At 36.7% G+C, this 20,116-nt stretch overlaps 1 protein-coding gene across 1 annotated transcript in view; it reads right to left on the reverse strand.

Annotated features, from left to right (window-relative positions):
• The window catches only part of AGBL1 (AGBL carboxypeptidase 1), a 207,478-nt gene that overhangs the window by 50,156 nt on the left and 137,206 nt on the right, over positions 1-20,116 (reverse strand). Inside the window, exon 22 of the mRNA XM_053463773.1 lies at positions 18,534-18,694. Coding sequence (XP_053319748.1) covers positions 18,534-18,694 — 161 coding nt within the window. The remainder of the gene's footprint in view (positions 1-18,533; positions 18,695-20,116) is intronic.

Raw genomic sequence — 20,116 nt, forward strand, 5'->3', positions numbered from 1 at the left:
GAATATTAAGTCTGTCTAGATGTGGAGCATGCCAATAGTAAGGCACATAAATAGACTTTGATGATGTCAACTGTAGGAGACTATTTCTTATTGACTTGAAAGGAATGGAAGATGACACTTTTTGTAAAAATAAAATAAAAATGTTCATACTAAATTACAGAAAATATGGGTTTTAACCACTATCACTATCACTATCAAACACTCTCCAAGAAGGAAAATTCCTGATGTCGTGTAAGTATGGACGTACCCAAAACATTGCATAAAAAACACTACATTCATTTCATTTCATTATCCAAAATGTCTGAAAAGGCAACCTATAATTCATCCTCTTTGGGGTAGTTGTGATCTTCCAGAGGAAACTTTAAAATCAACTTTATTTTAAACATAAATACTGTTTTAATTAAGATAGTAAAGAAAAAAAATGACATAAGGTTTCGGGGGAAATAAAATATAAGACGTTATATTTTGCAAGTATTTGGAAATACTGCTCTACAACATATTTTGTATTTTTCTGAATTGTAGTTCAGACGTCCCCCTATAAAACTCATTAAACATGGACTCTTGACCTAAAATGTCATCGGCGTGCTCTCCTCTGTACTCACTGTAATCATTGTACTAGTTACAATCCAATTTAGCTTTGATGACTTATCCAAGGTTACTAGGAAGCAAACCTTTCAAATATATCTGCACAATCACAATTCTCCGACAAATACTAGTAATATCTCTCAACTACCGGATTATTGGGAAGGGTTTTTTTTTTTTTTTTGCCTTTATGGGTTTTAAAGGTGAAACTGACATCCGGGATTTTTCAGTAAATTAAAAAAGCATATCTGAAAAGAATGACGCCTTGTCTGTTTCAGTCAGTGGTGGCCAAGGTATTTTTATGTAATGTATTTCTTTGTACACGTTAATTACTCTGGAAAATACATCAATTATACTTTGATGCATTTGTAAATAGAGATATTTCTTATGGATAACATGGATTTTTGCTGAAAATTAAGATACGCTTATTATTTGCCTATGGATACATAATATACATGCTTCAAAAATTGAAGTGGCTTTTTATTTTCTCTTAATGTGAATATTGTATACCGGCACAAATGATTTTATTAAGTTGTGCAGTGCACAACATAGAATTTTTTTTTTAATGTAAAAGAAATCTCGGCCAAGACACAGCAGATACAAGTAAATAACTACAGCAAACTAAGTTAGCAGGTTGTAGCTACTGTCCATGATAGCTTGAAAGGGGTGTCTTTACCAAATGAATAAATATATTGACACCTTATTTTCATTATCATTATTCTACAACGTACACTAAGCTTCTCATAGTACATACATTCAAAGGGTATGACAAAACTACAAGTGACAGTATCATGAAGGGCTTTGTATGTTAGTATAAGGACTTGGAACTTACATTTTTGAAATAATAGGTAGCCAGTGGAAGGGTTACTAGAGGAATACCAGCTAGAAGGCCAGTCAAAAACTCTAGTTCATTCATAGGGAATGAACTAGAGTTTTTGAGGTTTATTGGATAAGGAAATAGCAGATGCAATCAATGTCTTAATTGCAAGCGTCAAGGTCTGGTAAAGAAAATGAGGGGTGAAGCGGAGGGCTTAGTCAAAGATGACCCCCAAGGCATCAGTTGAGGTAAATAGGGGAGATGGTAGTGTTGGTTGGGATTAAGAATTCAGGTACTGGGGTGGAGAGATTAAAGTTCAGGTAGTGTTGCAGCATCCAAGCAGAAATAGCAAGCAAACTGTTCCTAGTATGTGACATGAGAGAAGGGTGGATCAGGTGAAGAATGCATATAGGTAATACTGGAGGCCAAATGAGTTGGTTTGCCAAGAAATAAGGTGTAAAGACAGATCAGCAGAGGGCAAAGGACTGATCATTGTGGCATGTGAACATAAAGTGGGTGAGGTAAAGATGGCTTGCTAGAGAAAGTGAGGAACACTGATATGATGAGATGTAGGAAATAGCTGTATCTTGTTTACCTATAGAAGAGAGTAATTTGAGAATAAGGTGGTGATCAATAGTATCAAAAGAGAGATCTAGGAGCATCAGCAGGGAGAAGTGACCTTTAGCTGTGCCAGAGAGTAAGTCATTGGTTAATTTTCCTGTTTTAGTAGAGTAAAGTGGTCTGAAACCATACTGACAAGGGTCAAGGATGTTATTATAGAAGAGACATCGTGCACAATCTGCTCTATTTTAGAATGGGTGTGATTATAGTATGCTAGAATGGATGTCATACTATTAAAGCAGGGAACATCTCCACAAGAGCATCTTAAATTGATACTACCAGCCATAGAAAGTCTCAATTTCTGTGTGAAAGAACAGGGTTTCTGAGTGAAACACTTTTTGAATTTCAATGAAATATGGATCAGTGCTGCCTTTCTGATCACTTAAATAAGAATGACCATGAATGCCCCTTTACTGAGTGGAAAGAGGGAGTCTCCAACAATAGAACTCATTTACTGTTAAGTGCAATGACTCATATGCATAGTTTTTCTTCTAAACTGTTATATTTTAGCATTTCGCTGAAGCTATTACCCGGATCCAAAGCTGGCCCTATTAATTGGCAAACTAAATCACTGCCATTTATTTTCACAATATAAGTACACGTAGGAGCATTGTGCTGGAAGGATGGCTCACCTGGGGTGCTGCCCTAGGGCCAACAATGCCTTGTTCTGTTCACTTCCCCCATGTCTCTGCTTTATATTATATAAATTAATAAAAGAAGGCTTAATTTGTTTAGTACATAAGGACCACTGGGTAGACTTCATAGCATTAAAGCAATAACTAGCACAATACAATTCACATAAGAAATTTAGATGTCATATTAGCATGCTATACAAATAAAATTCACAGCTTTTGTTGGGTAGAAAACCAAAAGCCTCCTTAACCACAAATGATTACAGTCATACCGACCCTGTACACCCTGAATTTTCTACTGTGTGACAGTATATTATATTCTGCTTTGCAGGATGAACACTTATTGGAAAGTTTGACTTGTTAATAAAAAGTTAGCTTTGCATCCAGCAATAGAGGACAGGATTAAAACAACCCTTTTGTACAGATATCCCTCTCACTATTTGGCTTTGATCATATTCAAGAGCTTTAACAAAAAGGAAAGTTTTCTTAAGCTAGGGAAGTACTTTCAGCAGGGTTACTGTATTCCTGCACCAAGCCTCGGGGCACTTCAGAAGAACGCTATGAGAAATAACTAGGAAATGGTATAAGACGTCCATGGTGATGATCTTTCATGTTCAAAAGTTGATCTTTCTTGGATATGCTGTACAAAAAAGAAATCTGTCTATAAGTGCCCGGACCTTCAGATTGGTAAATATTTAATAGATCATTTTGGTGGCATGTCAAACAATAGTCACTTTATATCAACTTGACGTATTTCTACATTTATTTATTGAAGCAGAATTGAATAACATTTCAGCCTTACAGGGAGGTTCATTGTCAATGCACTGGGCTATAGGTTGTATATAATCTAACATCACTTGGTATTTTCATATACATTTATATATATAATTAGAAAATACTTTTATGATTACGTCACGCTGCTAGAAATGTCCTTATTTTCCATGGAAACAACTAAGTAAACCAAAATTTTTGAACGGTAATGTACAATGCTAGACTGTACATGGTGTTAGAATAAGTGTGGGGGGTGTCGGTGTACACTGTTAAACTGTGTGTGTTTCAGCGTACAGTTTTCAAGTTAGTGTACAGTGTTAGACTCACTGTATGTGGGGTTGTCAGTAAACAATATTACACTGGGCGGCGTGTCCATGAAAATTATGTTAGTTTGAATGTTACTGTATGGTGTTGGAATGTTTACATATCGTGTTAGAATGTATAAGCAAGAGAGGTACACCGCAGACTGACATGCAGAGGGTAGAACACTGAGCAGTGAGTATGGGGCAGAGCACTTATTTTCTGTGCTTCGGTGTGGTGCACCCTGCCTACCTGGCTCAGTTGACCCCGGAAAAAGAAATAATTGCTCTGCACCCTACTCTGACTTCTTCACTGCTCAATCCTGCTAGGCTTTAAACATATTGCTACCCATATAAAAGGGGTGCAAGAGAATATTTTTGCCTGGGGTGCCACTTGGTCTAGGATCGGTCCTGGACGCCACTAAAGTTGAGTCCAGGTATGTGTATCGGAATATTATTGTGGATATGTGTGATACTGAAGAAATGATAATGGCATAGTATAGCAGAAATGATGATAGTTTATAAATTATTTTTAACTGGATGAAACTTGACAATGCAATGTCTAATCTTTCAATCTGAAGCTGGAGGGAAGTATATGCCTATTTACTAACTGTGATGACCTGATGTCACTAGCAATGTATTTCATTACTTCACGCTGCTGTATATGTTACCTGGAGGCCATAAAATGTCATTGTCAGTTGGCTTATACATTTCATCCCACTGACCTTAGAGGTGTCACAATTGTAAATGTTAAAGTATTAACGTCTATTATGTGACCCAACTACTGGGGGGTGGGAATCTTTAAACTTAGATACGCAAAAAACATATTGATTTGACCTAAGCTTGGTTTTTTTTTTAGAATTATTTTTAGTAAATCAGCTGCGTAAGCCCTTCTTCATAAAATATTGTGCAAAAAGAATAATAAATAAGTTATGTCAATGAAGTAGAGAGCCTTTTAATTTTAATGGTTAATATGTTGATTGCAGAACCTAAGAAGGGATGAAATTGTGGCTCATGTTTTGGGAGTTTATTCAATGAATTTGCAATTTGCTGGTAATTCAAATAGTACAACTCACTAACATCACTGAATATCACTAGAAACTCCAATTACCTTCTCTTGCAAGAAAGTTTTTGTTATCTCCGAATAATACAGTTAAATCAGTCATGTCACTGACTGCATTGCGCAAGGTCAGCTGAGACCTTCTTGTAGGAGAAACCAGTAGGGCTGACACTTCATACTGTATAGTGAGTTCTGTGAGAAAACGGTACATTTTCCAAGCAAAATTATTGTATACAGTTAGGTTTTGATTACTAATAATTACTAATAATTCAAGTAACTATCATGACAAACCCCTTTGCTGATGGTCATAAAAGACACTTCTCTTGGGTCTTCAAGTAAGACCGTTAGGGAAATAAGGAAAGTAAGGAATACTTCAAAGCAAAGCCTAGCTCCCAATTACTAACTTAATCCTCCCTGCCAGACCCAGCTAAATCAGGCTATAGAAACTAAACCAGACAGCACACACAGGTCCAGGCAGGCCAAACCATTCCCTGGGAGTACAGGTGTACATTAGTTGTTATCTCCCTGATTCTGAGGCTTAAAGACATTTTAATGTCCATCTCCTGCAGCTGTTGGACTTTAAAACCTGGTATGAATTTACAATCTGTAGCAAAGTGAAGGGCATTGGGGCATCGGTGAACCCTGCTCTACAATCACCCAGTATTTGCCTAGCACAAAACCCAGACAGAACCTTACCCTGTGGCTGACGAAAACAGCAGGAGAAACAATTCCACATCCCTGTGCTATAGCTGCAGCACATAAACCAGAGCTCGGAGAAATCTTCCCACACAATTCAAAACAAGGAAGCCGCAGACTGAAGTAAAATACTGCATTTCTGGTTCTTGAAAAGGTTGTAGAAAAGAAAGCAAACAAAAATTGCAAAGCATTTTAACCCTTTCACATAAGGCACCGATCCTCAAGGCTGTCATACTTTCATTTAGTATTCTTCCACTATGTCATCTCTGTATATTCACTTACTATTATTTTAGGAAGGAAGAATAAAGGAAAGGCAGGGATTAGAAATATATTTAAGATAAGATTCGTCATAGATCAGGGCAGGGCTGGAGTGGGACCGAAAAGCAGCCCTGGAAATATTTGCACACCAGTCCTATATATTTTATCACGTGGTCAAGCTCATATGTGCCCATATCCCACACCCCTCATACATACCTCTCTGAGTCACACTATTTGACATCCAAATAGCTAAAAATAATTATTATAAAAATTATATTAAATCATTCATGAATAATTAACAGAATAGCATATTATTATTAGGGTCAAGAGGTCCAAATAAGTACCTAGGGAACAGACCCCCGACTCCCTTACTTCACAAGGCAACCTTTCCCCTGCTACGTTCTTGCTTCCCCTGCTTGGTAAAAGAGCGTTAAGCTACACGTCCATATGCACAGACAAGTGGTTGCCCGGGCCCCCTAGAGCGGTGGGCCCGGTTGCACTTGTGACCCCTGTGACCATGGTTGTTACGCCACTGGCCTCATTAATAACATTAAGCACCCGTCAGTCCGGCACTGGTGCTGCTCCACCGGCTCCTGGACCGTCCGGCCCTGGATTATGATGTAGATGTTTCTTGATTTGGGTGCAGTGTGGAACATGGTATTCATACCCAGAGTTGGTATTTATTTTTTGTCTTTGTATCTAATTTTTAAAGGTAATGAGTAATTGTCAGTCGTTCATAAAAAGTCCTGTTGCTATATTCTGTAATACATGATGACGCTGAGAGTTATGGTAAGTACATTCTCACTGTACAAACACAGGAAAATATTCTAAAATTATAAGACCTTAAAATATTCCAGCAACTAGATATGTAACCTCAAAACAATCTTCCAACAAAAAAAAAGGTTTGGTCCCTCTGTTTTCCTCCTACATAAAAGAACATGACAGGTTAAAGCTTTCCTCGGCATTGTCCTCAATAGCATTCAGATTTTTTGTTAATGTATTTCCACACGTGGACCTACATTTAGCTCAGAATTTATTAAGACTCGGCTATGATTGATACCTTTTGGCAAGGATGATAGTATGCTATTTATTGTCAAGGCAACAAAGCCCAAAAGGTTGCAAATATATGCAATGATAATGGTTTTGTGATGTGGAATTTTTGGATTATTTAATAGTAATGTAATCATGGGAAAAGAATATGGCACATCAAAATGATATGGAAACAGCATTTCTAGCAGAAGAGCTTATATCGTAATGCTTCATCAGTATTATTAGTAACTTTGTAATGTATTCATGCTCTTTGCTATTGAAGTAACTGCTCTATAGCTACTTGTGTATTTGTGTAACTTCTCAGGCCGGGGGAGGGGGGTTATGGAATTTTACCACAATGCTTTGTTGATCATTTGGTACCAAAATATACATGTACTAAATTATGAAAGAGCAGCCACCGTACTCATTAAAAAATTATGGTGTTGCGCCACTGGCCACGTAAACATATTCATATGTCTTCAAAGGATACATGTACTAAATTATAAAATAGCAACCACCGTCATCATTGGAAACTTATATAAAATGTTAAAAAAAATATTTGACAAGAAAATAGTTTATCTTTTATGTTCTTATGCTAACCATGTAGCTATAATTAAACTCAATAATGTTAAAGCAGTTTAAACAACCAAATGGGACTTTGGGACTTATCAAAAGAGCTTTGGAATGTCCTGGCAAAACCATTGTCAGATGCTTTGAAAAGAGCAGTTCTGGAGGATTGGAGGTTGGTAATTGTGGTACCGTTCACAAAAAAAGAGGTAGCAGGGAAGACTTTAATCAGTAAGTCTTTAATCAGTTAGCGAATTAATATAAACAATAGCATTGGGGACACAGTTCTGTCAGTGATAACAGAATAGAGGGACTTAGAAGTAATTTTATGACGTAAAGGTATGCAAGGCAATGCAACAAAGTGACAGAACAAAAGGTTTTTATCTGCCTTCAAATTATAATTTTTCTATGTTTAGTTAAATTATATTATATGATATTTAACCCCTTGATGACAATTGAGGGTCCGACAATTAGCGACAATTGACGTGCCAGGCCCGTCATGGCTTTAAACGATGTTGAGGCATTCAGGAACCCTGGGGCATCAACCACCTCCGCCATACACTGTATGGCGGCGGACGCCCGTTTTAAAATAGTTTAGGAGGCGATCAACACCTAGGGTGTCTAATCTTCAAAAATATACCGTATTGGCTCGAATATAGGCCGCACTTTTTTCCCCCACTTTAAGTCTTTAAAGTGGGGGTGCGGCCTATATTCGGTGTCTAGCGCCCGACGCCCGGGACATGGAGTCCCGGGTGCCGGGCAGGCACCGGGGTTAGGATACAGATCCCCCGCAGCGGTGCAGGGGACCTGCATCCTTCTCCCCGATACGCTCAGACAGCCTCCCCTGCCAGCACTTCCCCCGGGGGGGGTGCCGGCACGGGAGGTTGTCTAAGCGCATCGTGCGGACCTCCACACGATGCGTTTTACCTCTGCCCCCCCCGGACTTACCGGAGCAGACTCCCGGGTGTCTTGCGGGACCGGCGGGGGACATCTACGCAATACGCGTATACAACTTCCGGTGCCGGTACATCCGGTGCCGGCACCGGAAGTTGTATTGCGTAGATGTCCCCTGCCGGCCCCGCAAGACACCCGGGAGTCTGCTCCGGTAAGTCTGGAGGGAGGGGGCAGAGGAGGACAGCGGTAGCGTATCTCGGGGAGGGAGGACAGCGGTAGCGTATCTCGGGGAGGGAGGACAGCGGTAGAGTATCTCGGGGAGGGAGGACAGCGGTAGAGTATCTCGGGGAGGGAGGACAGTGGTAGCGTATCTCGGGGAGGGAGGACAGTGGTAGCGTATCTCGGGAGGGAGGACAGTGGTAGCATATCTCGGGGGGGCAGAGTGGCAGCATGTTTTTTTGGTGCTTTTTTAAAGAAAAAAAATTATTCTTTAAAAAAGCACCAAACTTTTAGGGTGTGGCCTATATACGGGGGCGGCCTATATCCGAGCCAATACGGTATGTCTGATGGGGTAACGCATTGGCAAGATACCCGAAATAACACATGGGGGGGAAGAATTACCAGATTGGGAAAAATGGTTTTGAAATAGCAAAACGCTACTTGGTACTGATTGCCCCATAATGTGCAGAAAAAGCAAAAAAAAAAAAACTAAAAACACTGGGTATTTCTAAACTCAGGACAAATAGTAGAATCTATTTAGCAGGTTTTTTCATTAGCTTTTATAGATGAGTAAAAGATTTTTCCAAATTTTTCACCATATTTTATATGTATATTTTTATAGTAAATGATACGATACAATCAAAATAATGAAAGCCCTTCTTGTCCTGGAAAAAAAACAATATATAACTTGTGTGGGTTCAGTGAAACTTAAAAATACTAACAATGGAAAATCTATGAAGGCAGTCAGGTTGTGCTCGGTGCAGCGAAGGTGAAACAGAACACAAAGTTCTCTCGCTTGCATAAATAGTTAGGGATAAACAAATAAATCAAAATTGTCATAGCTAAGAATCCTAACAGATCAGTATAATGTCATCTGAACTACACTGTGGAAGTCTGCGTGTCTGCCGGCAAATACATATCAGCACCAGGCTTAGCGAACAGCAACCTTCTCTGTGTCCTCCTTCCATACAAGTATTTGTGTGTGAATTGGAACGCAGATAATATAGTAATAGAAATAATTATTAATGTTAATTAGTAATATTAGTAACTGTCTGATACCATTGTTTTTTGGACTGTATGTTTACTTGAATATACCACAGATCTCCTGAAACCAGACTACATATCTGTCCACTAATAAAGTCCTGGCCCTTTTACAAAACCTTAATATTGGCATCTGTCTGTAAATTGATGTTACAGGGGATTAATTTTGAAATAAGAAAGCTAGTTTGTAATGTTTATTTACTGTAAAATGTCATCGTTCCCATCTTGTGAATATCCTTAGCATAATCTGAAGTGGCAAAGAACGATGATGAGTTATGAGTCACTTCTTTGCCAGAGCTTCTGACAGAATAAAATACAGACAAGATGTCAGCAGAGGTTGGTTCTGAATATTTTATAATACTCATGCGCTGACTTCTTCGCCGGAGCTCATCTTTTTGCTAACCACTTTCTTGTTAACACCATTTTAAATGTTTTTTTTCCCTGTTAAAGCTTGGTTGAGTTGTAGCCTGTATTGTTTCAGCTATTTTAAGATTGGATCTGTGTTATTTACGTAGCAAAATCTGCAATATATCTATACTGTATTTTAGTAAAAGATTTATTCTAATGAAAGCATGGTATTTAGTAATAATTTATTATTTTAGTTAGTAAAAGCCCAAAGTTTATTTTATTTATTTATTTTTAATTAATTGGAGAAGAAGGGAATTCTGTATCTTTAATACCCTTCTAAATGGACATAGAACCCCAAAAAATTAAGTGTGAGTGTTTATGTGAGCTGTTCTAATCGCAAGATAACCACAATATTATAACATGGAATTGTTAGAACTAAAAATCACTTTGCTAATACATTTATTTGCAAAGTGACATTTCTTTCCTGAAAGCGTTTTCCCTGGGTAGGCTACTCAGAGCTCTCCATCTTCTGGGGGACTGGCTTCGTGTATAAGTGGGGCTAGTCTAAGCCCACACTGGCCACCCGCCACACTGGGCTAATGCCCCTTGGGCTGCTGTCCGACAGAACCCAATACTACGATCTACTGCTCCAGCAGCAGATCAGGTGATTTTTGTAAGAGATTTTGCACATAAATCCTAGTTGATGCTGCTACACAGATCCAAGGGTGACAGGTCTTGTATAATAAAAGTGTACTATTAAAACACAAAGGCAATACCCCATGATTGGAGCCAAGCACTCATAATTAATAAAAGCACTCATAAATAATAAAACATAATTTATGTTTACATTGCTAAAATGTAAAAAACATACCACAAAGAAATACAATTGGCAACCTCATATTTACTATATACTTATCAATCTTAAACAATGTTAACTGTAAAGCTCCTGATAACATCTTCCAATTAAAAAAAAATGTTCTGAATTCAGACTCAGTACAGCTATATACTAAAATCATACATAAAGCAGTTGCCATGTCTAACATTTCTTATTCCTATTATTCATAGCGTTGAACATATTTTTTTTAAATCTAGGTCTATGTCTTGTTCTAGGTCTGATGATTCATCTTCTGACAATGGCCTTATGAAAACCTTAGTTATATGTATAATTTTCCACAAAAACCTTTGTGTTTTTTCATTTTCTTTTCAACTAAAACTTCATCCTGAATAAAAGTTAAAAACTGAAATGGGAAGTGGTTTGCCCAAAAAATCCTAGCACCGCTCACTAGAAAGACATTAAAACTTAGGGTATGAGGAGCTAGTGTGGCAATAAAATGAGGGCCCCCCCCTACGAAGCTAGCGTCTGGCTAGCAAAACACACGTCGGGTGCCCGTTTTTTGTACATATTTTAGAATGAGGCCGTTTACTGTGTTTAGGAGCTGATGCCTCGCTGCTGTTTGCGAGAAGTTTAAAATGCTCTACATTAGTGTAATCACAGTTACGACTATCGCTTTTCAGGCAGGCTAGGTAGGGCTAATATGGGGTTAAATGCAATCATCATGTGATTGTAAGGGATATCCTCAAAAACTCAATAAATAAATAAAGACACTGACAACTGAACTGGAGAAAACAGGCCGTGGTCTTTTATTTAGTTTACATTGTAACATAAACCGAATACTTAATATCAACATCAACCTTATAACCATAAATACACTCTTGGCCCAAGCCCCAGAGTGTCACCATACACAATACTCAAAGACCATCCGCCCTAAAGCCAGGACAGTCAAAAATACCACTGGTTCACCCTCTTTTCCTTTCAACTTTTACTTGAATTTTTTTTTTTTTCTAAAGAAAAAAAAAAAGGGCAACCTTAACCCCAATAAAAGCCACGACATAATTTTTTTTTTTTAATTTTTGGGTTGGGAGGGCAGGCGCCTCAGTAGAAGTTCTTCCATTCTTCACCCTTGGCTCTCCCGCTATGCTGCCGCTCACCAGACGCTACAAGAGGTCAGTGCAGTCAGCTAGCGGTTCGCCGCAGGTATGAAAATACTCACCTCAGGAGCTCTTATTTATAGGGCAAAATCCCGCCCTTAGCGCAGCGCGAGACACCTTTTACCTCACAATTGCAAAAACGCGGTTAAACTAAGTGGCACGAGCTACCCTCGAGCGCAAAAGGGCGCGGTCAACTAAACAGCACGAGCGCATCCAGAAACTTCTACACTCATTTTTTTTTTATTTTTTTATTATGCAACCTCAACCTAAGCTATTACACAACCTGACCTAAACTTGACCCCTCTATCCCCACAACCACATGCCGCCCTGACTGCTAAATAGAGTCAGGGCTTTTCATTGTATTCCCACAGTAGCTCCACATACCACAATTTTAATTTTGAGTATATTCATGATGCCTCCAAATTCTTACTAGTGCTTATATATATATATATATATATATATATACATATATATATATATATATATATATATATATATATATATATATGTTTTGCTAAGTATCTTTGTTTGGGATTCAATTCCAGCCCCAGATAGCGATGAGGCTAACATCCTTTCAGTGTCTGTGATTGATAAATACGCTAGATTATTGTTGGCATAAGATAATGTAATGTGTGGTATTTATTTGTATTCACGTCAAATGCATGAGTCAAGAAGGCTACTGTTCCTTCTATGTCTCTGTAACAAGATAGTAATCGGGCATGTGATAGGTCATACGTGTAACGTCAGAGCATGTCTAATTAACATATCAGAGATAGCTCGTGTTTACTGCTGAGATTATTTCCCATTTCCATGCTCATGTTTCCAGAAATATATGAAGCAATAAATATAGAGCGAAATTGTGCAGCTAAGCTATGGCATGCCTTTCCCATCAGCTTAATCTAGCCTTTCAGAATTCAGTGACATGTTTTTTGTCTTTAATAACATCTAACTCTATGGTCATGAAGTTTGCCTTTCCAGCGACAAAATACCAGGGCCTCTATTTCCCTACACCTTTCTATGAACATACCTTACTCTAATTTCATTTTTAACTGGTTAAAATGTTTTATTTATTATAGTAATTTCACCACATTTACATTTTATGTATTTTTTGCAGTACTTTAATATTGTAATATCAATAAATATCTATAAAAAAATTATACTGGTTACACAATGCATAGCCTTTAAATGCTAAAGTGCTTCCCATTTGATAAGCTATGAGATGGATTAACAGTAATAAGGCGAGGAACTCTGTGCTTGCTCAGTTGGCTGACACAACCATAAAAAAGGGAAAGGTCTTCTTTTCCAAATATCCATGTAGAACATACATTAAACAATGCTCTCAGAATAAACAATGCATCGTACTATCTATAGCATTAGGACATTTTTTTCTGAGGAAAATATATACAATTGAATTCCGGATTAATAAATATCTCCAAAAACATCTCTAGCTATAGCACAGCATGCTATACCTGTTTATAGGAGGTTGGGTCAAAATAGGTAGGCTACAGTGAAGCCCGCTGGTTTGCTTCCAACAGTGTCTTTATAGACATGGAGCCCTATGACCGTTCCTAGTCTACTTAATGGGAGATCCATCCTAGATAAAACACACCCAATTCAATTTAATGTTTTATGGAATCATGGTATGGATTTTGCATTCCATGAGAGATGTCATACCGTTTTCTTTATTGTCTTTACACCTGGTTTATGCGCTCAAGGCAGGTTTTACATTTTGCTTTGTGAAAATGCTGCATTAAATATTTAACGTCTTGCAGAATTCTGAGCACATTTTCTTCATGCGTCGTGATGTACGAACATTATTCTATGAATCTTGACAATGGGATGTTGTTTTTGAAATGTAGATTAATGACTTCAACAATTCATCATGTTTAAGCAAAGCACCTACACTTTGGTTTGAATATGTGTACATAAAATTTAACAAACTATAAAAACAGGTCTGACAATAAGAAACATGATCCTTTCAGTGGAATTTTTCCACCAGCTTGTCGTCTAGATTTTGAGAAAAGTCTTATAGCTTTAGCTACATTTTTACTGGGGATTTGGTAAATCTAATGCAGGTGTCTATCTATGCCTCGGACAGAAGACAAGGACCAAATAATATTTTAGGGTTTACAGGAGAATTGGGTGTATAGGTGGGTACATGGTGGTTCTTTGCCATCAGTTTCAATTTGAACTATATTAGGAATCTACAGAATCTTTGAACAGAAGCTAACCAAAGATTAATGGAATGGCATTTTTTGCAGGGCAACATCTCAGAGTCTGTACAGACGTTTAAACTGCAACTAGATGGATACCTGGAAAAGCATAATATTTGGGGATATAATCTTTAATTATGGGGAAACAGCTTATTGATCCAAGGAGGAATCTGACTGCCGTTTTGGGGTCAAGAAGGAATTTTTTTCCCTGGTTAGTGCAAAATTGGAAAGAGCGAAACCGGGGTTTTTTGCCGCCTTTTGGATCAACAGCAACAAATTAACAGATATAGGAAAGGCTGAACTTGATGGACGTATGTCTTTTTTCAGCCTATATAACTATGTAACTATGTAACTATCTCATAAAGATTGAAGTGGAAGGCAGATGTGAAAAGGGGATATTTAAAATAATTATATTTGTCAATATGTGGATGGAAAGTTAATGTAAAAAAGATGGTCACAACTGAGAAATCTTTAAAGAGTGAGTTTGTCCTTCTTGATTGCCAAGTTAGAGTATAGAAGATGCATTTGTTTGCCTGATTATCATGTTTGGCTCAGACAGTCACTAGCTCAGTAGAAGCCACCAAAATAGCGTTCAGCCATTTAAAGCATCATTCGAACAACAAGTCTAATGTCACAGATCTACTTTCTTCTTTTTCATGTACTCCTATGTATTCGTTGTTTTCTTTTCTAACATAAGGGACTTTCAGAGTATAGAAACACAGCAGGTTTCTGAGCCCTCAAGCACAACGATGGTATAACAATTCATTTGGTTGAAAGCTTTTCTGAGAGCAATATAGAGGCACATATATCTCCTGAGCCACAGGTTGATAATATTGATCTGCAAGGTCAAACATAGAGTGTATCAAAGACAGAACTAAGTTAGCAGAACTATGTTTTATTCTCCTAATTTACACCACACATTGCCTCATACGTCCTTTTTAAACAAGAAGAGTAAAGTAAAGTAAAATAACGAAGTGCTCTTATGGGGATGTAATAGGTGTTCATTCTTAAAAGTAGACAATTGATCAATAGAATCTTTAATCTACTGTAATCATTATCTATACATTACACATCAACATTTAAAAACATGATTTGACACGGAAGCTTAGGTCAACTATGTTTGCTATAATTTTCAGTGTAACACTATATTGAAATTATTCAATCCATTTAAAATCTAATTACCTTATGTTTTCGCTGTTTTAAAGATGTGGGCTTAGTTACTGTTAAAAAATATGTATCAATAACTAAATGCACGTCTTTCACTACCATTGTCATGGCAGCTTAAATCAATCATTGGGTTTTACTGTATCTAAACTGTAATAGCTTTTGTGTCTAATGACGCAAACATAATGTAAAAATGATGATGTCCAAAGGACTTTGTGCTTATCACATTTTTACTGAATCTGTTTTGTCAACAGTGTAGTTAATCCAGATAATTGCATGATGGCATGGACCTTCTAGAATATTTCATATTACAAGTGTTAAAAAACGTTTGTAGTATTTCAGATTTATCATAGCAATAACTGGTATAATGAGGTGGTCAATATCAAAGATACATGTAGCAACCCAACGCTCGTGGAATTTCAATGGTATCCCTAGCAGAAAATCAAATGCCATTTTAATAATATTTGTAAGAGAAATCTTTTATTGAATCTGAGAAATATTTTTATGGTGTGGTTATATCCAATAAAACTGGCCTTTATTTGTTAGATGTGGATCCGTTATAACTTTCAATGTTGTGAAACAATGATTATTATTATTTATTGTTTTATATAGCACAATGCATACACTGAGACTCACCATTTTATTCTTTGATCTTGCAAATAAGAGGATGAAAAAGGGACAGAAATTTGGCCACTATAGAGGCAAATTTAGCACATATAGGACTGGAGAAAATCCTTTGTAAAATTTGGGACCTTTCCTTAAAATAATGTATACATAAATAGCACAGTGTGTGTAATGTAAGCTAATTATAAAACTTTCATGTGCTTCCAAGCATCTAATATTGATATATAGTATCATATATTTGGCTAATCTGTATTTATATGACCAAAATTATGTCTCATTAATAATGTCTAATTTGAATTATATTGAATTTTAAATGGTTGAGTATATACTTTTTAGTAACCCTTATTAAATGATAGACATACTCTATTATTTGGATGGTGCATGCAGAATTTTGATTCTGATTCTGTTGGATCTTACAATAAAAAATAAGGAATTCTAGAAAAACTGGCCAGCCAGTGCTGATCATTTCTTTTCTTCCCTTCCCAGAAGCAAAGAGTTTAGAAAAAAAAGACAAGAATATGTTAAGGAGAGCCATCAAGAACCAGGAGAGTAAAAGACAAGAAAAGATATAAGTTCTGACAAGCGGAAATGTCTGATGTCAAAAGGATAGGCTGAAAGAACACTTCAATGGCAGCACGAGAAATCTTGTCTTTGGTAGAACTGTGTGACAGATAAAGTGTATATCTTTAACGCAACATGCCAAACAAAAGAACACAGTAATATGAAAACAATGTGCACAAAAGTGGTCGATGAGCTAAAGGATGCATTTAAAGGGTAACTGTCACCATTATCTTTTGCCATACCGACATCTTTTTACCTGTAATCTGTAAATTCTTGTTTTTTTTATTTTTTTTTATTTTATATACTTACCTTAAAGTAAGGGGCTATTTAAAATTAAGGAAGCCAAGATCTGTCGCAATAGGATATCTAGTCAATATCCTGTTATCTCTATCTTTACAAATCCTCCCTGGACAGGATAATATAACCTAATGGGAAGAATAATCTTACAGTCCCTTAACAGGAAATTAAGGAACTGCGTATATATATATATATATATACATATATATATATATATATATATATATATATATATATATATATATACACACACACAAACACACACATATTACACCCTACCCACAATTACCACCTGAGTCATGCCTGAATGATAATGTGACTTTATGTGACTCCACCTTCACAAAATAACAATATAAGAAAAAAGCAACAAGAAAAGTAATCCACGGGCTCTTCATATAGTAGCAGTAGTAGTATTCTTATCTTCCAAGATAATATTTTTAAGTAGTAGCTTACATTTAAAATGTACAGCTTTCAGTATCTACAGTTTCTCCAAGAACAAGATCCAGGTAAGAAGGAACAAAACCAATGCAAAATAAATAAATAAATGGAAAAATATATATATTTAAAAAAAATCTTTAAACGTTCAGGAAGTAAAAAGTCCTCAAAAGAATTGCAACTCAAAGTTCCACGCTAAACCTCAAAATATATGTGAGTACACTACCAAACAGCAACAGATATTGAAGCCTTACAATAATACGCTGTTTTATGCGTATCGAAATCCTCGAAGCCTGGCGGCATTGTATTACAACACAGCAAGGTCATTATTTTTAACTTCATGCTTTGTGGTACACAAATCAGATTTTTTATATTATTTTATTTACCCCTTCTGAAATCCCAATGCGTAGCAACTGTCATGCCATTTGTATAAAAGCCTATGTTCCCCAGAGGAACTAGTGATAAATAACAGATTTCAAGTCTATTCCTTGTATTTTTACATGTAACTTCGCCTTAGAATTTTTATAGATTTAGGGAAAAAATGAAGTTGGAATTATAGTTCACATATAGTGCTGAAGATATACTAGCTGGATATACTAGGTCTATTTTTAAAGCATATGTTGTGTCTATGGTGAACACACACTGAATGTGTATGATAACTGGTTAGTTGAAGATAATGTAAGTTGCAGCTGAACAACAGCAGGAGACTCATGTCAAGGTAACATTTGTACCTGAAGTTTTGGAATCCACTCCTGTAGGAATATAATTTATATATTGGGGGATTTACAAAAAAACATATAATGGCATTGATCTCTTTGTGGGGAAAAAACATTTTTACAAACTGGACTAATTGGCTATATATAGAAACATATTAACAGCAGGTAAGAACCATTTGGCCCGTCTAGTCTTACCATTTTTCCCCAGATGTAAAGACTCAACCCTTAATCAATCTTTGGTCTTATGTTACATATAGAATAGTTTTATCTAAAATGTGTTTGTCTAAATTCGAGGAAATTTAGCGAAACCTCGCCATCGCCACTGAGGTAAACATGAAACAGAATCTAAAAAGCAAACAACTCGCAATGTCAATGTATGTATATATTTATTTAACACTAATTTTGGGCTTTACAGTTTACATTATAGTAAGTAAGAAGTAAGTTCTGCTTTATAAGAAGTACAGTAGTCTACAGACAGTATGAATAGGGTACAAAAGGTATGAACCTGCCCCATAAAACGTACAGTCCAGAATTATATAAACAGTACAAATTTAACCAAAAAGATAAAAAAATGACAGCTGATGGACTAAACTGTTAAATACCCTTATTTTGATATCCATAGATTATTTAGATATCCAGAGATTAATAATAATCCTTTGAGATGCAAAGCCATGTTCCTTTTTTAACTCACACATCTTACCTTGTCCTCTGATACTCTGCGCTGTGTTTCTCTGCTTCCAGCAAAGCCACCACCTGTGGAGGGAGGGTGGGATGGAAGACCGACTTGGTTTGCAGGATGAGAAGTCCCAGGCAGAATTTGGCTCCCATTTCCTCCAGCTCCTTTGTTCCAACCTGCATCCCCTGTGATTGATGCAGATAAAATGTAAATGAACAGACCCCAAGATAAACAGCAGGCTGTAGGAAACATGCACGTCTGATGAATCATGTTGAATGAAGGCATTAACAACCACTACATGCGCTCCTGCATTTAGATAACTTGCTTTGCAGATATTTGCAGATTTATGAGGCAGCACTATTAATCCAAAAAGAGCAAACAAGACTTTTAGCACTATTTATCAAAAAAAAATAAAAAAAAACCCACTATATATTTTAAGCAATTGAACCTCAAATAGAACATAGTTTGAATTATCTTGCTTATGACTTTTCGAAAACTGTTCTTCTGTTTAATGTAGGAATGACGTACATATGTGTTTTCTTAGCAGATGGCCCCCCAACACGCACACGTCTGAATAAGGTCAATAATGTATTTTAGTTTTTCTGCTTAATTAACTATTGTGTATTTTTGTTTTGTAATAATCACACAAATATTCTGAACTCCTAGAATGGAAAAACCAAGGAGGATACAAAAGACTTGGTAGGTATGCACATCTGGCCGTTCAAACTATGACTATGTCAACATCTGCATTTTGAAATCCAGCAAATCCGCTACATTTTCTTAATTGTGGTGACTTAGATAGCTGGTGCATTACACATGTGCAAAAAAAAACCAAGTCTGCGTAAAAGTTCCTATTAAACTTTATGATTTTAATATACATGGGTGTATATTAAACCTAGGATTTTAGAATATTTAACATATCTCAGTTCATGAAACAGCCTCTGTAGTAGAATGATCATACCAGAGAAAACCAGTATATTCCAACATACATTAAGTCATCATGTATGCAAGCAGATCAGGCTTTCTTTTTAAATTGGAGATGGCTGAACAGGTCATTGATATAAGACTATTGTAAGACGTTTACAGACATTTGTGTACTGTCCATGATCATATAATGTTGATGCAGGGGTAAAACATAGTTTTTTGTAAATCCAATGGAATGCATTGGTCTGTCAAAAAACAGAATGAGTTAACAGCTGATTGTTCATGTCAGTAGACAGGTATTGTTGAGTTGGTAGGTTGTCTCAAAAAGGAACCAGATTGTGAATCTATTGAGGTTGTTTAAGGGATCTATCTAACCTTTGGTGTGTTTCTTCCATTCTAGACAATGGGATTCTGAACATAATGGATGGAAGCAAATTGGGGAGTGATGCACTGTATAAATCAAAATAGTTAGATATCAAATGGCCAAAACACAGCACTACGGGAGAGATAAACAGTAGAAATGTAAATGTTAGCAGTATTTACAGGCATACAGTATACTAAATGAATCCCTTGACCCTCCAGAGATAAAACCCCATGTTGGCATTCATGCATTAATAAACTGTCTCTCTTGCAATTAGGCCAACTGATTTCAAGCCATTGTTCACACAGTGTATATTTATCAC

This window comes from Spea bombifrons, chromosome 4 (assembly GCF_027358695.1).
Source record: "Spea bombifrons isolate aSpeBom1 chromosome 4, aSpeBom1.2.pri, whole genome shotgun sequence".
Classification (NCBI taxonomy): Eukaryota; Metazoa; Chordata; class Amphibia; order Anura; family Pelobatidae; genus Spea; species Spea bombifrons.